A 24,928-nucleotide genomic window follows, 5' to 3' on the forward strand; every position below is an offset into this window, starting at 1 on the left:
CACCTTAAAGCTCACTTTTGCTATATAGATTCTATGTTGTATAGATTAATATGTAATAATTTTTGTCTATCATTTAATATTTAGAATGTTCTCAATGCAGTAAAATGAAAATCTTAGTTTATTAACGCCCCTCCCACTGACTTAGGCAAACACTGAGAATTCCCAGTTTTGCCTTTTCCAGAATGTTATATAATTGGAATCATATAGCATCTAGTCATTTCAGAGGACTTCTTTCACTTACTAATACTCATTAACTAATTATTCCATGTCTCCTCATGCTCAAAAGCTAATATTTTATTTCATTTGGCACTAATAATATTTCATTGTCTGGATTTACTATAGTTTATTTGTCCATTGACCCACTGAAGAACATCTTGATTTCTTTGCTTAGTGGGGTGTGGGCCACATTGGCTGTGATCAAAGCTTATTCCTGGCTCTGTCTTTAAGTGATTCTGGGGATTAAATTGGAAAAGTTGGGACTTGTATCAATTAATTTTAATAATTAAAAATTTAAGTTATTTTAATTTTTAGTTAAATTAAGATAGTTTTATTAAGTCTTTTAATGAAGAGGTAAACTATAGATGAGGAGAAAAGAAAGTGATTTAAGATCATAAGTTCAACAAATACTTGTATCCAGAATATATAAAAAATACTCAAAATTCAAGGGTATGAAACAACATAATTAGAAATGGGGAATTTTTTTTAATAACTTCACCAAAGAAGACATAGGGATGACTGGCAAGAGCAAGAAAACTTGTCAACACTATCTATCAGGGCAATGAAAATTCCACAGTGAAATATAACTACATTCAATGACTAATAAAGCAATTGATAATGCCAAGAACTGATGAGCAGTAGAGAAGCATCCCTGATTCATGGCTGCTGGGAATGCAGAGTTATAGACACTCTGGAGAGCAGTTTGGTAACGTAAGTTGAACATAAACTAATATTATCTTGCAATTCTACTCATAGCTATTTACCTTGGAGAAATAAAAATTGTTCACCAAAAAAAAATCTGTACAAGAAAACTTACAGTACTTCACAAATTGGGAACAACCTAAACACCGTACAACAGGTGGATGAATAAGAAAGTTGTAGAACATTCCTAAAAATAAACTATTACTCAGTGACAAAAAGAATGAACTACTGATATACTCAGTGACACAGAAAAAATCTCAAGCACCCAAAAACATTATGTTAAATGAATAAAGACAGTCTCAAAGGTCTTTCCACCATAGATTTTTATTTATGTGACATTCTAGAGAAGAATTCTTTAGCAGGAAAGGTAAGATTAGTGCTTGCCAGGGGTGAGAGGTGTGATGAAGGTGCAATTCCAAATAAGCATTGCAAATGAGTCGTTTGATAAATTATGCTCAGCAGTTTTAATATAGGTGAATTTTGCCATAGTCTATATTTTTAAATGTTGCCATAAAAGATAGCATAAATAGTGGTAAAATGTGTGGAACAAAGATAGGTTTTGTGATTAACTTATCAAAATTCAAAATAATCAATACATTTGACTTTTAGTACTATAAGTATATGGTATAGTTACATTTTACATATTTGTGATCCTAAATTATGTTATACTTAATGTAATGTTAAATTTAGTTCTAATTTCCCAAGTTTACTCTGGATGGTATTTACAAAGTGGGTAGGGGAATTGTGAGTATTGAAAGTGGTGACTGGAATTTAGTAAGCTTGAAGTCACAGTAATACTAGTCCATGTCTCTGATTGTCCATAGACACCCCATCACAGAGAGTTCAGTTTATTCTTGGAACTGAGGATGATGACGAGGAACACATCCCTCATGATCTTTTCACGGAACTGGATGAGATTTGCTGGCGTGAAGGTGAGGACGCTGAGTGGCGAGAAACAGCCAGGTGAGATTTTTTATTTTAATTCAAGATGAAGGTATACTAAATACTTTTCATGTGATTAGGAAAAGAGATTTTTGATGTGACAGTTTTGTAGGCACCCCAAAGCATTGCTGAGTTCTAAAATTGCTCATTTGGCCGGGTATATCCTATAATGGGATATGGGTCAGAGTGAAATCTGAAGGCAGTAATTACAGCAAACAGTGACACAAAGTCAGCACCAGCTGCAGTCTTAAACAGTAGCATAATTTGTGTGTCATTGGGAAAACAATAGAAATCTAAAAGTAATTTACTTATATGTTTTCAGCTGCTCATTTGTGCTCAAACAAGTGATATTATGTAATAATTTTTAAGTGTAATATTTTTGGGGCAGAATGTATAATCTCTGGGTGGCCAGGGGAGGCCCCAACAGCTCTCCCCATCACCGACTGGATTGGATGATCTCAGGCTGTTCCCCCCACCTGGGGCGGCCCAGGGCATGGGGCAGACAGAGAAGGAAACAAGGACCAAGCCGGTTGGTTGATCAGTTGCCGTTTATTCCATTCCCCCCACATCTCTCTAAGCCCCCCATTCTTGTCTCACACCGCCCCTCATTCCCGTCCCCTCCTGTCTTTTCCACTTATCTCTCCATGCTCCATATTGCTGCCCTACCGTCCCTCTCCTCTCCTCCAACTCTCTTGTTTCCATTTTCTCCAACTCTCTGTCTCTGGGCCAATGCTACTCCCAGACCCGTAGCAAAAATCAACATTAGAAAGCCCTTTTGGGTGTTGTGGTTTGCAGTAGAGGTGCTAAGTGGCCATCGTGTTCTGTCAATAGTCTACACCCAAAAGAAGAGAGAGCAAAAAGGAATGCCCTGCCACAGAGGCAGGGTGAGATAGGGGAAGGACAGAGTGGAGGTGGTGGGAGGGATTCTGGGACCATTGGTGGTGGAAAATGGGCATTGGTGGAAGGATGGGCACTCGACCACTGTATAACTGAAGTGTAAGCACAAAAGTTTGTAAGTGTGTAACTGTACCTCACAGTGATTCACTAATAAAAAGAAAACCCTTCCTGACTGCCCATCAGGCTCAAGGGTGAAAACAGCACCAAAGAGTGTTCCTCTTCTTTTTAGTCCAATAACTTAATTAACATCTTAATTCTATGTCTTACTATTAGTTATTTTTGTATGGACGCAGTAAGAGATACATTGAGGCTTGTAGGGCGGCTCTCCTAGGAACATCTTGCCACAGACTCAGACTACAGTGCTCAGGACAGATTAATTTTTCCTAACCCTAGCAGGGTCTGAATCTAGTTATTATTCTTTGGATCATGACAGAATTTGTCCATGAGCATGCTCTTAACTTATAGTTTGGCATTATGGCACTTTGGCTAGGCCCATTTTGATGCCAGGGTAGCACATAGCTCACTGCTTGCCCTGGGTCCATCCAGTCACTCGTTGGGACCCTGCTTTTGGGGTGCTAGGAAGTAAGGGCAACTGAGGCTTAAGTTGAGAGAATAGATGCCCAGGAGGTAAATATCACTGAGTCAATTAACTCCCAAGTTACAAAAGCATAGCATTAACTGTCTTCCTGTGCCCATACAAAAAGGACATTGCTCTGAATTAACCATGCAAAGGACTTAAGGAGAAGAGAAAAACAATGTTTACAAGTTAACAGAGCACAAAGAAAGAAGTTACAAATAAACACAGAGGAATGGGAGCTCTCTGATGGGAGTAAACTAATAAACCTAAGTTTCCTGCAACAAGGCAGAAAGGACAAACCAATGTAATCCCACAGTGGAAGAAAAAGGGCAAATAATTTAATTAGAGCCTTTAGAAGTAGTTTTGAGACACACATGAATCTCGGAACTGAACAGTTAGCTGCAGAAATGCCTCCAGACTTTGCAATGGGCCACTTTTGCCGGGTCATTCCAGATGGGAGCAGGTGCTATCCCTCTGCCTGCCCCCTATGAATCCTGGCGGCCGCCATCTTCTAGAACCCAACAAAAAGTCCAGGTATCCGGGAGCAGAAGCAGCAGCAGCTGCAAACACCAGGACAGGAGAGAAACCGGCCCTTCTCTTTCCCCTCGCCCCGATGGGACTCTGAGATGATGCCCACAAACTGCCTTCGGCTTCTTAGTAAGCTCCTACACAGCCATGATCCAGAGGCACACACACGAGTCTCGGAACCAAGCAGACTCGTGTCTGAGATCTCTCCAGACCCTAATTATTAAAATTTTAGAATTCCTAGAATGCGCGGCCACTCTCATGGCTGCATGACATTATATGCTATCCATAACAAGCAATACAAAACAAATTGTCTAGCATTGCTCCCTTAAAGGGAGGTTTGAGTGGTGGTGGGACTGTTGCTGAAATATTGAATATAATCATAGTAGAGAAAGATTATTGTGGAAATTGTCTGCCACACAGGAGGGGAAGGGTTGGAATGGATACTGGGAATTTTGGTGGTGGAAAATCTGCACTGGGAATGGATGGGTGATTGATCATTGCATGACCGAAACTCAAATATGAAAGTTTTGTAACTGTATCTCATGGTCAATCAATTAAAAAAGGGGAAAAATAAAATTGTAACATCTAAAAAAAAGAAGTAATTTTATATTTCATGCCCTATTTAGTAGGTTTATTTCTAAATTTTATGTACTGCATAGTTCTGGATTTCATATACTATATACCAAAAGTTTATTATAATATGGCTCTAGGTTGTATGTGGGGGGGCAAGGGGGTGTGGTGTTTAAATAATGGTTTTTTTACCTAACTTTTTCAAAATGGCTTTCTGTCTTTTGTAATTAATATTTTTATCTGCTGTGTACTTGAGATAGCACAGCGGGGTAGAGCGTTTGCCTTGCACGTGGCCGACCCAGGTTCGATTTCTCCATCCCTCTCGGAGAGCCTGGCAAGCTACCTGTGGTGTATTCGATACGCCAAAAAACAGTAACAATAAATCTCACATTGGAGACATTACTGGTGCCCGCTCGAGCAAATTGATGAACAATGGGGCAACAATGCTATTACTACTACAGTGCTGTGTACTTGACAATTTGCTATAAAAAAGAAATGAAATTTTTGGTTTCTTTTTTAATTTTTCTTGTTCATTTACTCAGTTTTGGGTTATCTGTATCAGGTACACAGAGAACAACAACAAAAACCTTCAGCTTCTACCTTTAAGATCATAGTCTGATGGGAAGCTAATAGGTGTAAATACTGTGTGAATTCTGTGATATAGGTGTGCACAAGGTACTGTCGGTCACTTAGGGTTACCATTTACCACTACTTGCCAAATTTTGATGTGACTGCAGATCACCTAGGATCTTGGTAAAATGTAGATACAGTGGGCTCCAGACAGAAATTGAAAGCCTGTTTTTTTCAGCAAACTTCCAAATTATGTAGAACCTATGTTTTTGGTTTTATTTATTTATTTATCTGTTTATTTGTTTATTTATTTATTTTTGGGTCACACCCGAAGATGCACAGGGGTCACTCCTGGCTCTGCACTCAGGAATTACCCCTGGCAATACTCAGGGGACCATATGGGATGCTGGGAATCAAACCTGGGCTGGCCGCATGCAAGGCAAATGCCCTACCCACTGTGCTATCACTCCAACCCCTGTTTTTGGTTTTAGTATCACATTTTGAGTAGCAAAGATCTAAATCAACAAAACATTATTGTCACTTTTATGCCTTATTAAACAAATATTTGGATGATTTTCCTTATTACCAAATCAGATTGAGTAATCAATATTTTTAATGATGGCACTATATTTAATTATATAGATTAATTTTTGTGTTATTTGATCACTTGTATTTTTCATTACTTTTATTCTTTGTGGTGCTAGGACTCGAATCCAGAACATTTCACATGTGAGGCTCTACCATTGAGCCACATCCCCAACTCTATTAGTCAGTCTTGATATAGACTTAGGTTGTTTTACTTTTTCCTTTACACCACTCCAGTAATCATTTATGACTTAAGAAATTACTTTGCAAGTATTTATATGGATGGAGTCCTTCCTCCCTCCCTCCTATGCTCCTTCCTCCATCCTTCCCTCCATCCCTTTCCTCTTAATTTTCACTCTTTTCTTATTTACTTCTGTTTGGGGACCAAACTCACAATGATGAGGGCTTATTCTTAGCTCTGTGCTGAGAAATTACTCCTGGCAGGTTCCAGGACCCATATGAGGTAAAAGGGATTGGACCCAGGTCAGGTGTGTGCAAGACAAGTGCCCTGTGTGCTGTACTATTGCTCCAAACTTAAGGGATGAATTTCTAACAATGGAATTTATGCCCAAAGATAGGAGAACTTATTTTTAAAGTAGCAACATTACATTACAATTTTCTATGTTTCATGTTTACATCACTGAAAACCAACATATATACATTTATTGCAGCACTCAGAGTCCAGTTTTATCCTTCACCATAAGAGTTGAAATTTCACCAAAAATTTCACTTTGATTTGGAAAAATTGTCTTCAAATAATATTTTGGTAATTTACACTTACCCAGTAGTGTAAAAGTACTTATTTCCCTTAAATCTCATCTAATGTTTTTTGTTAACCGTATAGATAAAAACAATCTCAGGCTGAGAGATAGTTCAGTGGTATAGTACTTGGATTCCTGGCATCAATCATCACTGGGTACAATCCAGAAGGCCCCTGAGCACTGTTGGGTATGGTCCTCGAGGTCCCTAGACATGTCAAAGTGTCCAGATACCCACAGGACCGCAGAAACTGAGCAGCACCACATCCTCGGGCTCCTGCATGGAACTACAGGGCAGATTAGCCAGACCTCCTGAGCTCTACTTCCGGTCTTTTCTCCAAATGATTCTCATTATTTTCATTTGTACCTGTAATAACTGTTGTTGAATAATTAATCTTTTTAGTTTTACTTATGAGCTGCCATTTCCTTGACCCATTTTAATCGATTTATTCATTGTATTATTTATATTTTTAGTATTTTAAATTTGTATGTCTGGTATAAATTATCTTTTTAAATAAAAACCTTTATAGAAAACAGTCAATTACCCAAACCAGAGAGCTAGTACAGGACTCAAAGTGCTTGCTTTGCATTCTGAAGATTCCAGTTATATTACTCAGCACCAAGTATGGTGCACAGGGTCACCCAGTAATAGGATCTGAGCACCTCTGGGTGTGCCCTTCCCCCCAATCAATTTACTTTGATGATGCATTCTATTATGTTTAAAATTTATAGTTTAATTTTATTATAACCTGGAAATTATAATATCAAGAATCAGAGAGAGAGGGGGAGAGAGAGAGAGAGAGAGAGAGAGAGAGAGAGAGAGAGAAGGAAAGTACCTTCCATAGAACTATAAAGACGGGATGGGGGAGGGGAGATGGGGAAGGAAACTAGGGTCATTGGTGGTGGGAAATGGACACTGGAGGGAGGGGTGATGGATCATTTTATGACTAAAAACTGATCATGAACAGTTGTGTATCTCATGGTGACTCAATTAAAAATATAGAAATTAAAGATTAGAAAAGAATCTACTGGGGCTGGAGCAATAGCACAGCGGGTAGGGAGTTTGCCTTGCACACGGCCGACCCGGGTTCGATTCCCAGCATCCCATATGGTCCCCTGAGCACCGCCAGGAGTGATTCCTGAGTGCAGAGCTAGGAGTAACCCCTGTGCATCGCCGGGTGTGACCCAAAAAGCAAAAAAAAAAAGAAAAAAAAAAGAAAAGAATCTACTTTACAAAGCTGATCATGAACAGCTTTCTAACTGTGTATCTGACAGTTATTCAATTACAAAAAAATTAAAAACAATTTTAAAAGAATCTTCTATTTTTATTCCTTCCAACTGCATCAAAATCTTTGAAATTTTGAAGATGCATAATATATGTAATTATAAATGTTTGATGATAGAAAATAATACATAACTTTTCAACAAATTGTGACATTACTGTTGCTGCCTCATGATTAAAGAATATTTGTTAATGAATTAATAAACAAACTTCTGTGTTTAAGGAGCCATCTGTCTTCCAAGATCATAAGAAATGGGTTTCCTGAATGAAGGTGATGTGGTGACTTTGATTATTGGTTATAAGTGCTTAATAATTCATTACTAAGAAGTATTTTTGGGAAGTACTAATTTTCTGGGTTATTTTTTCTTTACTCTCATCTTACAAAGTAGTACTGAGAAGACTGGAATATACATTTTGACAGGTGTAACTCCCTTATGCCTAAAATAGCTGAAGATTTTTCAACATATAGACCAAACGGTGATTTGTTTTAACTGGTCAATTCCTTGTAATTTTCCTACTTGTAAATCAAGACAGCATAAGAGCAATATTAGAGTCTAGCTCCTTCAACTATCACAGCTTCATCACTTTTTACCATGGTATATTAGAGTAACATTATTATTTTAAACTGCCAAAGTGTATTACTGTTTAATTTTAAAGAAAGGAAGATGATCTAGTTAATGCTTAATATTCTCAAATGTTATTAGTTAGACTTGTGATTTTAGTCATGCTTCTGGAATCTTTCGCATGTGAAGCTGTTTGAGGTTCAGGGAGACATCTGATGAGCAATCAGAATAAGTAACAGACATTGAAGAGGAGGGTAGATGAATTTTGGCTGAGACAAAATACACCAGGGAAGAACAGAATGTATTTATTGAGGATTTAGACATTTAGTGAGTTTTAAAGTATCAAAAGTAAACTTGTTCTGGTTATCCTTCTTCATTAAAAAAAAGACTAATTTTAGTATTATTTAAAAATTCATTACTTAATCTGATTTTTTAAAATGTAATTTAATTCTAGTAAATGATTATCATAACTGTGCAACAAAAACACTTCCCTTTTGATTAGTATTCCCAGGAAATTAATAGTTTATTACCCTGCTACTAGGGAAAAAAAGGATACTTTATATAAGCCCATCACACTTGTCACATATCACATCACTAATAATTCATATCCATTATTGTTGCCAAGTAAAACTCAAGCAAAGTTTTGTATTTTTGAAGCTATATTTTAGGATCATAATTATTTAATAAATGTTTGTGAAAACCAGCTGTTCACTTTAGAAAACCTTAAGAGAAGCCATATGCAGGGCTAATAGACTCAATACAATTACAGTGTCCTCTTATGAATAAAATATAATGTCATTAAGAGAAAAGTACATGAAGTTCCCAAGGCTGTGTGTTTGCTGAGAAAACATACTTGACTCATTATTGTTGCCCTTTAAAAATGCTTTCAATAGGGCTGAAGTGATAGCACAGTGGGTAGGGTGTTTGACTTGCACCCGGCCGACACGAGTCCGATTCTCAGCATCCCATATGGTCCCCTGAGCACTGCCAGGAGTAATTCCTGAGTGCATGAGCCAGGAGTAACCTCTGTGCATCGATGGGTGTGACCCATAAAGCAAAAAAAAAAAATTCTTTAAACAAATGAACTCAGAAAGAGAAAAGCTGGGGCTAGCAATTAGAGCACTGATACATAATAGTGTAGAAAAGGATTATTATGTCACACGTTTTTATTGATGCTATGAAGACATTTGATATTCAAAATTAGTAAAGGCTCAAATCATGATTTTTCAGTGTAATATAAAGTATGGAAAATATGGAGTAAAAACAGCATAAATCTGTAATTCTAGATTTGGATACATTTTATTTCTCATTTCCTTTTCCCTTAAAAGAGGAAAAGTTTTGATTATATGTTATATGTTAATTATCCCTTATATATTGTACATATAATACATTATATTATACATATAATGTGTCTAATTTTTTTTCTAACTTCAGACATAATCATAGTCCCTGATTCTGTCCCCAATCCTATATAGAAAATATTTTCTCTTGACAATCCAGTAGTTCTCCTAAATCTATACTTTTAAATAATATAGTAACTTCTTTATTTTATATATGTATAGAATAAAAGAATAAATATTCTTGGAAGGTTTAACAAAACTACCAAGAGTGGAATAAACTGAAAGAGTTAATTTCTATGGAAAGCATCTAATTTCCAGAAGAATTTTATTTTGTAGATTTTTAATATGGGTATTGTAGAGGAGATTATCATCAACTTAATCCTCAAAGAATTCATAAAACACCATTTTGTTGTTGTTTTTTTAGTAAAAAGAGATTCCAGTGTATTAATCATGGATGAAAACAGGTCCAAGTATACTGTAGGAAATGAAAATAATCCCTGTGTTTAAATCCTCCTGTCTCCATAGAGAATGCCACACAACGGGCCTAAATTTTTGATATATTTTCATTGTCTATCACTTCTCATTCATGCCTGTGAAACTCTTGTTTGCTTTGGTTTGCTATTCAAACAAATATCAGCTGAGTTTATTTGAAAACTAGAGTAGATTGCTGCACTTTAGGTCATTAACTGTAATCAAGCATGTGAAACTGACAGTATATTCTGTGACTACATCTTGAAAAAGGATCTTGGGTAGTCCCAAATCTGCTAATTTCTATATTTGAAGTGTGAACTGAAAACCAGAAAAGCTAAATGTAATTATTTACTTATGTATATATATTTTTTAATTTGGTCTTTTAAGATAGTCATTTAAATATTTTTAATCGATTTGTGTCATTGTAGAGATGACTTAAAGAACTGTATCTTGAAATGGTTAATAACTTGATATTTGTAGCATGTGGGTTACTTATTTTGAAGTGTCTCTTCTGCATTCCTTGTAATACTCGTAAAACTCCTGTGGTTATATAAAATATTCCATGCATATAATTTAAAATGTTTGCTTGAAATTCCCAGGTACTTTTTTCTTGTTTTCTAAAAGACCAAGCTCCAAAATTTAAAAAAAGAAAATAAACATCTTATATTTTGTGTATGTTTTTAAATATATTTTTAGATAGACACATTGGTCAATGGAAAAACTATTAAAATGTGGGAAAGACTAATGACAATGAAGCTAATGGCTTTTGTTAAAGGGAAAAAAATCTATTAGATAGAAGATAAATTATCTTATCAAAACATGATTCTGGAGCAAAGATACATCAAGAGGTTGACATTAACTGTAACTTAAACCTCAGTGTACACAAAAATAATTCAAAATAAATTATAAACCTCAATGTAAATCATACATCTATTAAAATGTTAAAGAAAACATAGAAAAGATCTGTAGGACCTAGATCACTGTATCACTGTCATCACTTTCGTCCCATTGTTCATCAATTTGCTTGAGTGGGCACCAGTAATGTCTCCATTGTGAGACTTGTTACTGTTTTTGGCATATCGAATACACCATCGTAGCTTGCCAGGCTCTGCTGTGCAGGCAGGATATGCTTGGTAGCTTGGTGGGCTCTCTGAGCGGGGTTGAGGAATTGAACCCCGGTTGGCTGCATGCAAGGCAAACAGCTACCCGCTGTGCTATTGCTCCAGACCAGGCAGGACCATGATATTGAGGATTTATTTTAGACATGATGCCAGGAACATAATTTATAAAATAAAATGATCACAAATTAGAATTTACCAAAATAAAAACATTTGTGCTGTGATAGCTCCTGAGAAGGGCATGGGAAGAGAGCCAGGGAAAATGCTCCAGGGTAAAATTCATGATAAGCATGCAGGGGGCGCTGAGTTTTAGAATATTCTGGAGGGACAGAACTAAGTTCCCAGGTCTAAGCACTGAATCACAGGCTGAGCATTGGCGGGAGTGACCTCCACATTTATCTTTGAGACTATAGCACCTATGAAAAGAAATTATAAATGATAAGATTTATTATAGCAAGGAAAAATATTTACAAACGTTTTCACAAAAATATTGTGTCTAGAATATGTACGAAATTTTTGATGGTTAACAGTATAAAAATAAACAAATCAACTAGATAAATGGAAAAAAATACCCTACAGCTATTTCACCAAAGAGGTACAGCATAAGCAAATACACATAGTTTTAAAGGTTCAACATTATTAACCATGTAGTGTATGCATGTTAAAACTACCATAACATTAAAAAACACGTTACTGTACATCTAATTAAAAAACAAAAAAATAGTCATAATAGCAAGTGCTGGCGAGACTTCAGAGATACTGGATATCTCATCCATTGCTAGTGTGAATATAAAAGAAAGTGTTAGAAAATGGTTTGAAAGTATCTTTCATTTGTTAAATTACAACCTGAGGTGCTCAGGGGTTTCTCCTGATAGTGCTCAGGAGACTATATATAGTACAGTGGATATAACTCAGGTCTCCTGTGCTCAGCTTGTTAAGCTATGGCTCCAGCCTGAACTTTCTTATTTATTTATTTTTCGGCCACACCGTAGAGCTCAGGGCTTAATACGGGTTTACTTCTGAAACTGAGCTCAGAAATTACTCCTGGTGGTACTTGTACTACTATATGCAGTGCTGGGGGTATTGAAACTGGGTCAGCCATATGCAAGGCAAGTGTCTTATCTTTGTACTACCTTAAGCCCACAATTTCTTATTAAAACGAAGTATACATTTACCTGGAAATCTTAGTCTTGGGCGTTTATCTCAGAGAAGATGAAAAACTATGTTCACATGGAAATTGTTACAAGAATGTCCACAGCATCTTTATTTATAATAGCAAAAAACTGTAAAGAACTCAAGTGTCTTTTTGTGGGTGAATGATTATAAACCCCCTGGTACAGCCATATAATCAAACAGCTCATCAATATGAAGAAAAAAATGCTATTTCTTTGCCTTGCACGCAGGCAGACCCAGGTTCGATTCCTTTGCCCCTCTCGGAGAGTCTAGTAAGCTACCGAGAGTATCTCGCCCCCACAACAGAGCCTGGCAAGCTACTCGTGGTGTATTCAATATGCCAAAAACAGTAACAAGTCTCACAATGGAGACGTTACTGGTTCCTGCTCAAGCAACTCGATGAGCAAAGGGATGATAGTGACAGTAATTTGATTATACAACTTGGGTGGTTTTAAGGGCATTCTGCCTAATGAAAAATGCCAATTTCATACCATCACTTGTATCACTTGTCATCCCGTTGATCTTCAATTTTTTTGAGCGGGCGCTAGTAACGTCTCCATTTGTCCCTGTCGCTTGCTAGTGTAGCCCAGTGATATCTGCTCGCTCCAGGAACAGGAAAATTTCATAGCATAACATCCTTAAATGATAAAACTATAGTAATAAAGAACAGAATAGTGATATTCACGGAACAGAACAAGATATGAATTGAGAATAGCAAGAGAGCTCCTTTGTAGGGACTGGAGAGATAGTACAACTGGTACGATGCTTGCTTTGAAAGCATGCCATATAGTCCTAAATATACCAGGCTATACCGGGCGTGAGCCCTGAGTGTAGAGCCAGGATTATGTCCTGAATACTGCTGGGTGCGGCCCCAAAACAAACAAATAAGAGTGCTCATTGTAGTGATAATTTTGTGTCCTGATTATGATGGCCTTATTGATTGTGTACATGGAATAAAAATGAATGCATGCACACACACTGAATCTTGGAGATACTAAATTCAAGTGTTTTTCTTTCAAAAGAGATAGCATAAAAGGGTATGCAAACTTTCTTATTTATTTATTGCCCCAGTTTACTGGAACTAAAATTTAACTACAAATTTCCTCATAAAAAAGAATTTGATCCTTTGTTTTAGATCATGAATCCCACAAGTATATTTTAATTATTTTATTATTAGCGATATTATAATTCATAAAGTCCCCTGAGCGTAGAGCTAGGAGTAAACCCTGAGCATAGCTAGTGTGGTACAAAAAAAACAAAACTAAACAAGACCAACCAACTTTATCTATTCTCTATTTAACTACTTATAGATAAATAAATTCTATAAATCTATTTATAGAATGCTAATTCTGTTGATAATATGAAAAGAGGGAGAGAAAAGAGATTATTTTTCAACTTGAAATTTGTTCCAGGCAAGGATGAGAATCAAGTGTCAATCAATGATTTCCACTACTAACATTAGCATAATATACCTTAGCTTAAAAATTTTATAATTTCGGGGCTGGAGCGATAGCACAGTGGGTAGGGCGTTTGCCTTGCACACAGCCGACCTGGGTTCGATTCCCAGCATCCCATATGGTCCCCTGAGCACTGCCAGGAGTAATTCCTGAGTGCAGAGCCAGCAGTGACCCCTGTACATCGCCAGTGTGACCCCCCCAAAAAAGAAAAAAATTTATAATTTCATTTAATTGTATTCTATTTGAAAGTAAATACAAATGCTGGAGGAAAACAAGAAAAAGTTGGAATTGAATCTGTTTCAGCATAGGTCATTGGGAATGTGACTTAAAATTAGTTTGTATACTTCCCATGGAAACAAGGAGCAATGTGAATGGATATCTTGTTTCTACCTTTTATTATTTTGATAAAAGAGAATTTATCTAAAATATAATATCTTTGTGCTGATAACAATGTTTATTTGTGTAGATGGTTGAAGTTTGAAGAAGATGTTGAAGATGGAGGAGAAAGGTGGAGTAAGCCGTATGTGGCCACTCTTTCATTGCACAGCTTGTTTGAGTTGAGAAGTTGTATTCTGAATGGAACTGTGTTGCTGGATATGCATGCCAACACTTTAGAAGAAATTGCAGGTATATTTTCCTTACTCCATAGTATATTTTTCTCTTTCTTTGTGAAGCAAGGTAAATTTTATTTAAAATTTATGTAGAGAGGTATGAGAGGAGATAAAGAGATAAACATAAATACATGTTCAAGAGATAATACAGGCTTGAAAAAATTCTGTATTTTTGGTAGGTAGAGATAATTCTCAATTTCCTTTTTCTCATAATTCTATACATATGTGACCTTTAAAAATTAACTTGCCATCACCTGCATATAAGATCTTATTTCTCAATTCTCTCCTATCCTTCTCATTATATATATATATATATATATGTGTGTGTGTGTGTTTGTGTGTGTGTGTGTGTGTGTGAATATATATATCCTATTAGTGCTATACTGGTCTACAATAAGAACCAAAATTTATGGAATCCCATTTATTTTTTAAAAAAATGTTTTTTACATTTTCATATTTAACTGTCAGCATTTAGAAAATTGAAGGGGAAAGTCTGTAAGTCTAGAATTTTTTTTTTTTACTACGTAAATACAGGTGATGATCAAATTGTAAAAGGTTCAGCAAGTAAGAAAAACATTAGTTTAGAACAGAACAAAAAAGCAAAGTATTTCATTTATTTTAAACAGAATTAAAGCTCTTGAATTTTAGAGGTCTAATGGTAGTTGAGATTAGTTTGTAATGTAGTGTTATGAGTAGCCCCTGAGATGAGAGATTGATTCTAGAATCCTGTTATGGACATATAGGATGGTAATTATATTTAGAGCATGTCTCAGTGCTACTCTAGAAATAAAGGCAAAGAACTACTATGGTATTTTTTGATATGAAAAACAAACACATTTCAGTAAATTAAAAATAATTAAAAAGTCAGTGGTTTGAAATAGTATGTGAAGTGCTTAATTATGGGTTAAAAATAACAAAGGAATTAAAGTTAATTAATTAAATTAGTCAAATTAATTAGAACAAAGGAATTTAAAATTAGTTTTTAAACCTTCTAAATTTAGAGAAAAAAAGCCCTTTCCAAAGGAATTTATTATAAAGTTGATAGAAAAAATAATTTTTAAGCCTTGTAAGTTTTGAGAAAAAGAAAAGTCCTTTCCTATGGAATTTATTTGTCAAGTTGAAAGAAAAAAACAGTTGTTAAACCTTGTAAGTTTAGAGACAACGAAAAGTCTTTTCCAATCAAATTTATTTGTAAAATTGAAAGACTTAAGATACTTCAATATCTTTTTTAGTTTTAATTTTTTGGTTTTGGGGCCACATCCAGCAGTGTTCAGGCTTCTAGAGACAACGAAAAGTCTTTTCCAATTGAATTTATTTGTAAAGTTGAAAGACTTAAGATACTTCAATATCTTTTTTAGTTTTAATTTTTTGGTTTTGGGGCCACATTCAGCAGTGTTCAGGCTTCCGCCCTGCGCTGTACTCAGGGATCACTCCAGGTGGTGCTCAGGGACACTATAGGGGGGTCAGGGATCAAATCCAGGTTGGCCACATGCGAGACAAATGTCCTACTTGCTAGCAAATGCTATTGTTCCAGCCCCAAGAGACTTCAATGTCTTAATTTAATTCTTGAGCTGAAAATAAACCAAAGGCGCCCCCAAACAGTGTGCTCCTTATTGGATAAATGGGAAAATGTGATTTTAGAAAAATAACATAAAAGAATCTCTAGGAAAACCTCATTAAGTGTCCTTTCTACTTTTCTTGAGAAAATAGAAATTAAAATTTCATGGCCCAGATTCTGAGGAGCTCTCTGACCTTGGAACCTGTGCTCTTTCTATTACACTACAGCTGCTGGCTGAGGAAAGAGGAGGTTTGAAGTGGATGTGGCCTGAGCTAATGACCATTGTTCTATTTAAAAAATTATCCATAGAGATAGTACAGTGCTTAAGGCACTGCCTTGCACATGACTGACCCTGGTTTGATATACAGCACCACGTATGAGGTTCTCTGAGCACTGTAAGTGTGATGCCTGAGCACAGTCATAAGTGAGCTCTAAGCACTAACAGGTATGGTTCCAAGACAAAAATTAAAAGAAAAAATAAATAAGATTACATGCATTACAGTATATGAAATGAAAGATATGGAAGGACATCTTTGCTCCTAATATTATGCAAAGTGAATAATCATAAATAACATCTTAAAAAGATGTCTCCATTAACTAAGTTACACCTGTAAAGAGGTTACTCTTCAAAATATATAACAGCCTGCACTCATCTATGGTATATAGAATAACAGAGTGGGAGACTAACACCCAAGAACTGTAGAAATAAGTACCAGGAGGTTGACTCCATGGCTTCGAGGCTGGCCTCACGTTCCGGGGAAAGGTCAACTCAGAGAAGCGATCACCAACTACATTGCAGTCGAAGGCCATGTGGGGGAAGGGAGTTGCGGGCTGAATGAGGGCTAGAGACTGAGCACAGCGGCCACTCAACACCTTTATTGCAAACCACAACAGCTAATTAGAGAGAGAAAACAGAAAGGAATGCCTTGCCACAGTGGCAGGGTGGGGTGGGGGGGAGATGGGATTGGGGAGGGTGGGAGGGACACTGGGTTTACGGGTGGTGGAGAATGGGCACTGGTGAAGGGATGGGTTCCCAAACTTTGTATGAGGGAAGTATAAGCACAAAAGTGTATAAATCTGTAACTGTACCCTCACGGTGATTCTCTAATTAAAAATAAATAAATTAAAAAAATATATATAACAGCCTGAAAGACTGTATAAAATTAAATACAGTACACTTCTCAGAAGAACATAATATGATGAATGGTTCATACTCAATTAATGAACACGCTCACTTAGAAATTCAGAAACTTGTGAAGCATGCTAGAATAGGAAAAGCGATCCAGCTCAATTTCTTAGTTTTACTAAGAAATTTATTGGTTCTTGCTGATACACAATTGATATTTTTATATTTTAATTATGTCTCAAATGCAAGGATTTTTTTTATAGTTTTAAGCAGTTTAGGAAGCAGCTTTCTACAATATCTTTAGATAGTTAGAACAATCCTGGAGCTTAGACTTGTTGCTATATTTCATAAATATCTGTCTGCACTGTCATCCCGTTGCTCATCGATTTGCTCGAGCAGGCACCAGTAACGTCTCTATTGTGAGACTTGTTGTTACTGTTTTTGGCATACTGAATATGTTACAGGGAGCTTTCCAGGCTCTGCCATATGGTGTGATACTCTCGATAGTTTGCCGGGCTCTCTGAGAGGGATAGAGAAATCACACCCGGGTCAGCCTTGTGCAAGGCAAACGCTCTACCCTCTGTGCTATCACTCCAGTCCCTCATCACTGTAGAGAGGAATGAAGACATAATCTGCTGAAAATTTGAGTATGTGAGTTTTGTGACTGAAATCTCCAGGCTTTCTTGGAGTCTGGATGGGCTAGCTCTCCCCAACTCCCTGCCTTGGAAGTCATGTGCGAACCCCAAAGCTGCTCCAGTTAAAAGCTACTCCAGCCTTACCATTCCAATTAAAATACTGAATGCTCTAAACAAACACCATACCCTCTTAGCACCTGTATTGTAAATCATAATACACAAAAGGAAAAGGAAAGAGAGAGCAAGAAGGAAAGTGTCTCCCATAGAGGGAGGCTGGAGATCGGGGGAGGGGTGTTAGGGGATGGTGGGAGGGAAGCTGGGACATTGGTGATGGGAAATGTACACTGGTAGAAGGATGGGTGCTGGATCATTGTATGATGACAGAATAAATAGCAGTACTCCTACATTGTCACTGTCACTGTCATCCCATTGCTCATCGATTTGTTCGAGCAGGCACCAGTAACATCTCTCATTGTGAGACTTACTGTTACTGTTTTTGGCATATCCAATACACCACAGGTAGTTTGCCAAGCTCTGCCGTGCGGGCGCGATACTCTCAATAGCTTGCCGGGCTCTCTGAGAGGGGCAGAGGAATTGAACACAGTTCGACCGCAGTCGGCCAAATGAAAGGCGAACGCCCTACCACTGTGCTATCGCTCCAGCCCACTCCTACATTAAAAAAATCATACTCACCATGATTTAAACCTGAAAACTTTGTAACTTTCCACATGGTGACTCAATAAAAAATTTAAAAAAAATTATACTCACCATTTATAAGGACACAGAAACCAAAGCCCAAGGTAGATACAATAGGGGCAGAAAACTAGGAAGTTCTGTACTAGAGCACCTGGGAGGTGACAGGTTGAAAATAGAGATAAGTTAGACAGAAGCCAGAACTGGCCAACAAACATACAGGAGGGGCCAAAAGAATTACTGGAGCAGGAAAAGACAGAAATCCAACTAATATTATCCATCTCTGATTTTTCAGTCCTATTCTTAGAAGTCATCAGTAATCTAATTGTAACTCCTAAGAGAAAAGTAGTTTTCTATGTAGAAAATTGTGCATGGATAAACTCAAAGAATCAATGGGAAAAAGGCAGTGCACTGAGACTTGAACCCTGGTTTCCCAACTAGTCCAGGGTCCTTTTATTACATACAAAATGGTGGAAAGACCAGAGGTGGGGTGCGGGAAAGTGTTACAGGAATAAAGGAACAAAGCCTTCTGGTAACTTCTTACAGGCACTATGTATTCCAATTGGATGAAATTTTAGGTTTCTCCTAAGTGGATATATATTAGCTGAAATTCAGAGTTTTACATAAAATCACTAGTTTATTTTTCTCTTTAAGTCCTTGGTATTGTGAACTTTGAAAATGGTTTCCCTCAAATGAGGTTTTGATAAGTGAAATGTAATAAAGCTATAAAATTACTAAAACTGGAAAAATTACCTTCAGAAAATATTCTTCATGATTTAACCAGATTCAGATTTCATAAATGTTATAATTTCTCATGCTTCTTGGAGGATCTTCCAAGCAGTGCTCAGGGTGTCTGGGAGTCCTTCATGCTGATGTTGAAGCTCTGTGATCTTGGTGCTTACTTGAGCCATTCTAGTGATGCTTCGAGACCTCCACAGTCACACCTGATAGGAATTGTGGGACACCAGTACCACACCCTCTGATGTTTGGGAGGAAGTCATGCAATGACCAAGATAGAATCAGGGTTAGATACATACAGGACACACCTTACACTGGGCTGTCCTCCTGTTGTTCTTTGATTTGCTCGAGCGGGCACCAGTAACATCTCCATTGTGAGACTTGTTGTTACTGTTTTTGGCATATCGAATATGCCACCGGTAGCTTGCCAGGCTCTGCTGTGCTGGCTGGATACTCTCAGTAGCTTTCCAGGCTCTCTGAGAGGGACGGAGGAATCGAACCCAGGTCGTCCGCATGCAAGGCAAATGCCCTACCTGCTGTGCTATGGATCCGTCAACCCTTATATTATCTTTCCTGATGCTTTTAGTGCCTTTTATAGGAATTTATTTATGATAGGAAATACTTTATTAATTTGACTACAATTCAGTTACTCATTTTATCAACCTCGTTAAGTTTTGTTACCTATATCTGTGCTTCTTTTCCTCAACTCTACATCTTTCCCTAAGCTAAAATCATAGGCTATATGAAGGTTGCTAGCTGTGTTAAATTTAGTTTTTTAAAGCAAATTAAATTTTCTAAGTCTACCCTTACAAATGAAAGTAGTTCAGTTGAAGTCTCAATACTCTAAATAGCTTTTCAAAGTATTCTTTCTGTCCTTTTAATTAGTTTGCAGCTTTCTGGCACCAAAGTAGACCAACTTGCACCTCCCATTTTCATGAGAGAGTAAGCTGTAAAATGTCAGTCAGGATGTCAGTAGTTGAGAGCTAAAGCTATATAGAAAATTATAATTGTAAATATTTATGTTAATAAATACTTTTTAATGATTAATGAAAAGAAATTTCTCTTTATTGGATAATTTTAATTTCACTTAATACAAAGGTGTTTATTTTTGCCCTCAATAAAATCTCATCCAAACATTTTCTCCCTAGGGTATATAATTATTTTGTCATTCACTCATTGTTACTTTTCCTTTGTGACAATTGAGCTATAATATTAAGTGTTTAATAAATTATGATTTATTTACATATTAAAATTTCTAATTTGGCAAAGTATTTTTATGCTTACATTTTGTCACTTTACAACAACATTATGAGTTAAAGGGGAGACTATTTCCCTCATTTAATAAATGGAAAATTACATGTTAAAGGTGTATTTACAGAGATAAAAATAATTACTTTAATTAACCTATACTAATAACCTTTATTGTTTGTGGTCGTCCGTAAACATAATGTTTAACAAGAGGATATGGAAATTCTCCCTCTCTTATTTTTTTTATGTTAGATGTTAGATGTTACTGAATATATTAGACTCTAAATTTTTGTATATTCCCAGTACAGACACTCTGAAGCATTAAATATACTATAGACATTTTTAAATAGACAAATATTACCCAGATGTTATTTTAGAATTATCAAGGAATTTTATGTCAATGTTCTGATATACTTTTAAAACACTGTTAAGTAATTATTAAAAGAGCTTTTTGTAGACTTACAAGAAAATCTCATTTGTATCTGGCAAGTCTATCAAGAATTTCTGGTAATTAAAGTAGGATTTTCTTTTGGATAAAATTAATTTTAAAATATCTATTTCCTTGTGTTTCAGAGAACACTTAATAAATTTAAGCTTCTTCCTTAAAAATATATTTAACCTCTTAAAGGAAGGGCAAATAAAATTATCAAAGAATCAAAAAAATATATTTAACCTTTTCAAATCTGATACTTTCCAAATATGTTTTCTTCCTGAACTATATTTTGATAGATTATTTTTAAATATTGCTTCTTAATTATATTTGTGTAATGTATAGGCAATTTCATGATGCATATTAATTTCTTCAAAATAAACACTGTGAAGATTAATAAGAAGATAATTCCTAGGCAGTGTGTAGATTTTAACCAAATTCTGTCAATGAGGATTAAGAAGAAATTAGAATTTATATCAGGTTAGTGCCATGAACAGATGATTTCTTATAAATACCAACTCACTATATGGCTTTCTTTGTTTAAAATCTATGAATGAATATATTTCCTAATATATTCTGCTCATTAGAGTGTAGGTGAGTAATCATGTATGTTTAATATGCCTATACTGTTGTATTGCTTGGTCTGTGAGTAAAGATTCTTACAGCAGTTTGTATTTTATAATATACAAATTCTTACTGCTTCCAACCAAACTGTAGAATTTAACCTCTACCCTTAGTTCCCCATACATTTCTCAGCACCTTTAAAAGTTAAGTCAATGTTTTTGTAAGGAAAAAGCATTAATAGAATGAACTTTAGAGGGCAGAGCTTTATATAGAATCTGTAAAATATCATGGTCATTCTATTCAGTAGTCAAAATGATTTTGATAAAATAATTACCTGATTAGAGTGAGAAAGAATTTTTCCTTCTTGAGGGATTTTTACACAAATGCTACTAGTTTTTGTAGAGCTGGTTTAAATGTTGTATGAGTCTGACCTATTTTTCTTTTCTTTCTTGCTTCTTCTCTTATCACCCAGATCCTGGCATTGTGCTTTGGCAGACTAGACTCTATTATTTAAGCATCGTAGCATGCTGAGATTGTAGGATTTGACTCTGAGCCCAAAGCCATTATAGTCCATTATCCTTTTCTACTTTTCAAGCTTGATACTAATACATATATTGTAGTGGTCCTGAGAACAATGTAGAATTAGTGAATCAAACTTCCTTTCATGTTTAGAACTCACCTCAATATTTTATATTCTTAAGGAAGATTAACCCTTTTCACTTCACTAATATATTTGGGGCTGTTATACTGTGAAGAAGTTTACAGTATATTTTTTGTGACTTATGAGCTGATGAGCGGATTTTGTTTTCTGTTTACCTTCTCTTATGTAAATTGTTTCAAATAAAGATATTTCCTTAAAAAACTGAGGCTAGTGATTTAGCAGGTTTTATAGTGCAGAAGTTTGGAAAGATTATACTTTGGTAGCACTGTAGCAATGTCATCCCATTGTTCATTGATTTGCTCCAGCGGGCACCAGTAACGTCTCCATTGTGAGACTTGTTACTGTTTTTGGCATATCGAATACTCCACAGGTAGCTTGCAAGGCTTTGCTGTGTATACTTTGATAGGAATTAAAAAACATCACCCAGTAAATGGTTTGTTACATGACTGATTTTGTTTTTTTTTTCTTTTGGCTTTTATTTTTTGGATCACACCCAGTGATGCTCAGTGATTTTTCCTAGCTCTGCACTCAGGAGTTTCTCCTGGTGGTGCTCAGGGACAATATGGGATACCAGAAATTGAACCTGGGTTGGACTCAGGCAAGGCAAAAATGCCCTACCCGCTGTACTATCTCTCCAGCCCAGATTTTGATTTTATTAGGATACTGAACTTGGTGGCTTGAGAGATAGTACATCAGGTAGGGTATTTGCCTCGTTCACAACCAACCCGGATTCACAACCAATCCTCAGCACCTCTTAACATCCCCTAAGCCCTGCCAGGAGTAATGTCTGAGTATAAAGCCAAGAGTAAATGCTGAGCGTCACTGGGTATTGCCCCTAAACAAAAGTTTTATTTTTTTAAATACTGAACTTGGGTTACACATCATGGGTTCCAGAAGAAATTGCTGTCTAATCATTTACTATTGGTATCTTAATAATCTGATTCATGACTTCCATTCCAAGGTATGTCATACATACTTTATTTAGTTTCTTATTTCAGCAGGATTTCATTGTGAGGTCACATAGACTGACAGTTTATTTTTTTCTCAAATTAATACAGAACTATTTAACTTCTGGTATCCTAGGAACTGATATATAGATTAAATTGTTATTCTGTAATATTATACTTTTCAGAATTGGAAAGGGCTTAGTAAGCAATTAAAATAAAAGTTATGACTAACTTTAAAAGGTGTATTCAACCTAGTTTTCTTGGATACAAGTGATGGAGCTCTTGTGTTAAAGATATTGCCCACTGCTAATTTTGTAAGATTCATGAGCTAAGAATGATTATCTTTATCATGATTTAAAGATAATAAAATGCTATGTATGAAATTATATGAAATTATAATTTTAGTCTCCATAAATATGTTTTATTAAAATACTATTCCCATTGTATCCATGTTATTTATTGGTGCTTCAATGCTTTAAACACAGAGATAAATACTAGTGACAAGATCATATGGACCACTAAGCTTAAAATATTTATTATCTGACCCATTACAGAAAAAAGGTTTCTCAACTTTTTGTTCAGGAAACTGAATTTAGGAAATTGAAAACCAAAGGACAGATTTAAATTACTTTAAGTGGATTATGGGAATCCTGTCTCCATGACCAGTATGGATTGGTTGTCAATTGAATTTAGAGGTTCCTCCCCCACCTGGGCAGTGAAGAGGGAACTTTTATTTTAAAATAAAGTCACAAAATAAAGCAATTTTCCTTTGAAAACTTTGACTTTAAGGAAAATAACATTCGAAAGAGGAAACTAACAGAATCACAAAGGATTAGAGTGATTCTCACTTTAATGTTTCTGTTATGTGAGACAATAAAGTTCACTGTTCTAGGTAGTTTTATTTGGGTTTTCTCGGGTTTTGAATTGGAAACCCAAATGTCTTCCATTTGATACGCTGCTATAAAATAGAGGTAAGTGCATTAAAACCACCACAAAATTCAAGCCTGAGATGGGTTTCATGGAAGTTATAAGAACAATGTTGTTCTGGGAAATATTTATTGAATATTTCTTGTTATTCAATTTTCCAGTTATTACATAGCATATTTTATGTTTGTAGTCCTGAAATACCATTAAAGACAGATAATCTCCATTTTTACAAGTTAGGCAGACGTTTCTCTTTTTCACTAGGTTACACAGCTAGGATGTGAGGTCACATAGATTGACAGAGTGATTAAAATATGTTCCCTTGATTTATTTTCATTTCACACTGAAGAAAAAAGTTTTGTAAGGAATTATTGATAATTTTAAAATCTTCAGTGTAAAGTCATAGATGGCTATTTATGATGATATGCATTATGTAAGGAGGCTCTGCTCCAAAGGTCAGTTAATATTTGATAATTGAAAGCAGATCAGTTAAACTGAGATTTATATTACCAGGGAACTTTAAAAGCCTACCTGTTTCATTGACATTTTTTCACATTATGTATAGCAATATAAATCTACTTCATTACAGCTTTCTGAACTCTCTAGAAGGCCATTTTAATATAAACATGTTTCAAGGGAAATTTAAAGAGAATTGATTTTATGTCTAAAAGAAGAGTTGTTCACTCTTCAAAATGTAAGCTTCCTGGGTCTCTAAGCATCATATTTTCACTGGTAAACTTTCAAAGAAGAATCAAATAAATTATTCTCTACCAAAAATTTAAGAAAACTATTATTAAAATAAAAGTATGAAACCACTTCCCAACTTCTAACATGCTAGTCATATTTCTATTACTTTATTATTATTTCTTCCCATTAGTGTGAATAATGGGGAACACAAAGCTCTCTGTTCTCAATGCAACTATATCTATTTGAAACATAGTACTCTAAAATATCATTATATATTTAAACGGGATGTTTTATAATAAAAAATTATCGTCCTTTTGAACAGCTTTTCTACAAAGTAAGGCAAACTTTCTGAGACTA

General features: G+C 35.7%; 1 protein-coding gene across 8 annotated transcripts in view; it reads left to right on the plus strand.

Moving 5' to 3' along the window:
* The window catches only part of SLC4A10 (solute carrier family 4 member 10), a 277,439-nt gene that overhangs the window by 145,366 nt on the left and 107,145 nt on the right, over nucleotides 1-24,928 (plus strand). For all 8 annotated transcript variants that reach the window (XM_055119947.1, XM_055119950.1, XM_055119952.1 and 5 more), the window contains 2 exons: nucleotides 1,743-1,881; nucleotides 14,216-14,376. In XM_055119947.1, the coding sequence (XP_054975922.1) occupies nucleotides 1,743-1,881; nucleotides 14,216-14,376 (300 nt within the window). The remainder of the gene's footprint in view (nucleotides 1-1,742; nucleotides 1,882-14,215; nucleotides 14,377-24,928) is intronic.

The sequence above is a fragment of the Sorex araneus genome, chromosome X (assembly GCF_027595985.1).
Source record: "Sorex araneus isolate mSorAra2 chromosome X, mSorAra2.pri, whole genome shotgun sequence".
Lineage (NCBI taxonomy): Eukaryota > Metazoa > Chordata > Mammalia > Eulipotyphla > Soricidae > Sorex > Sorex araneus.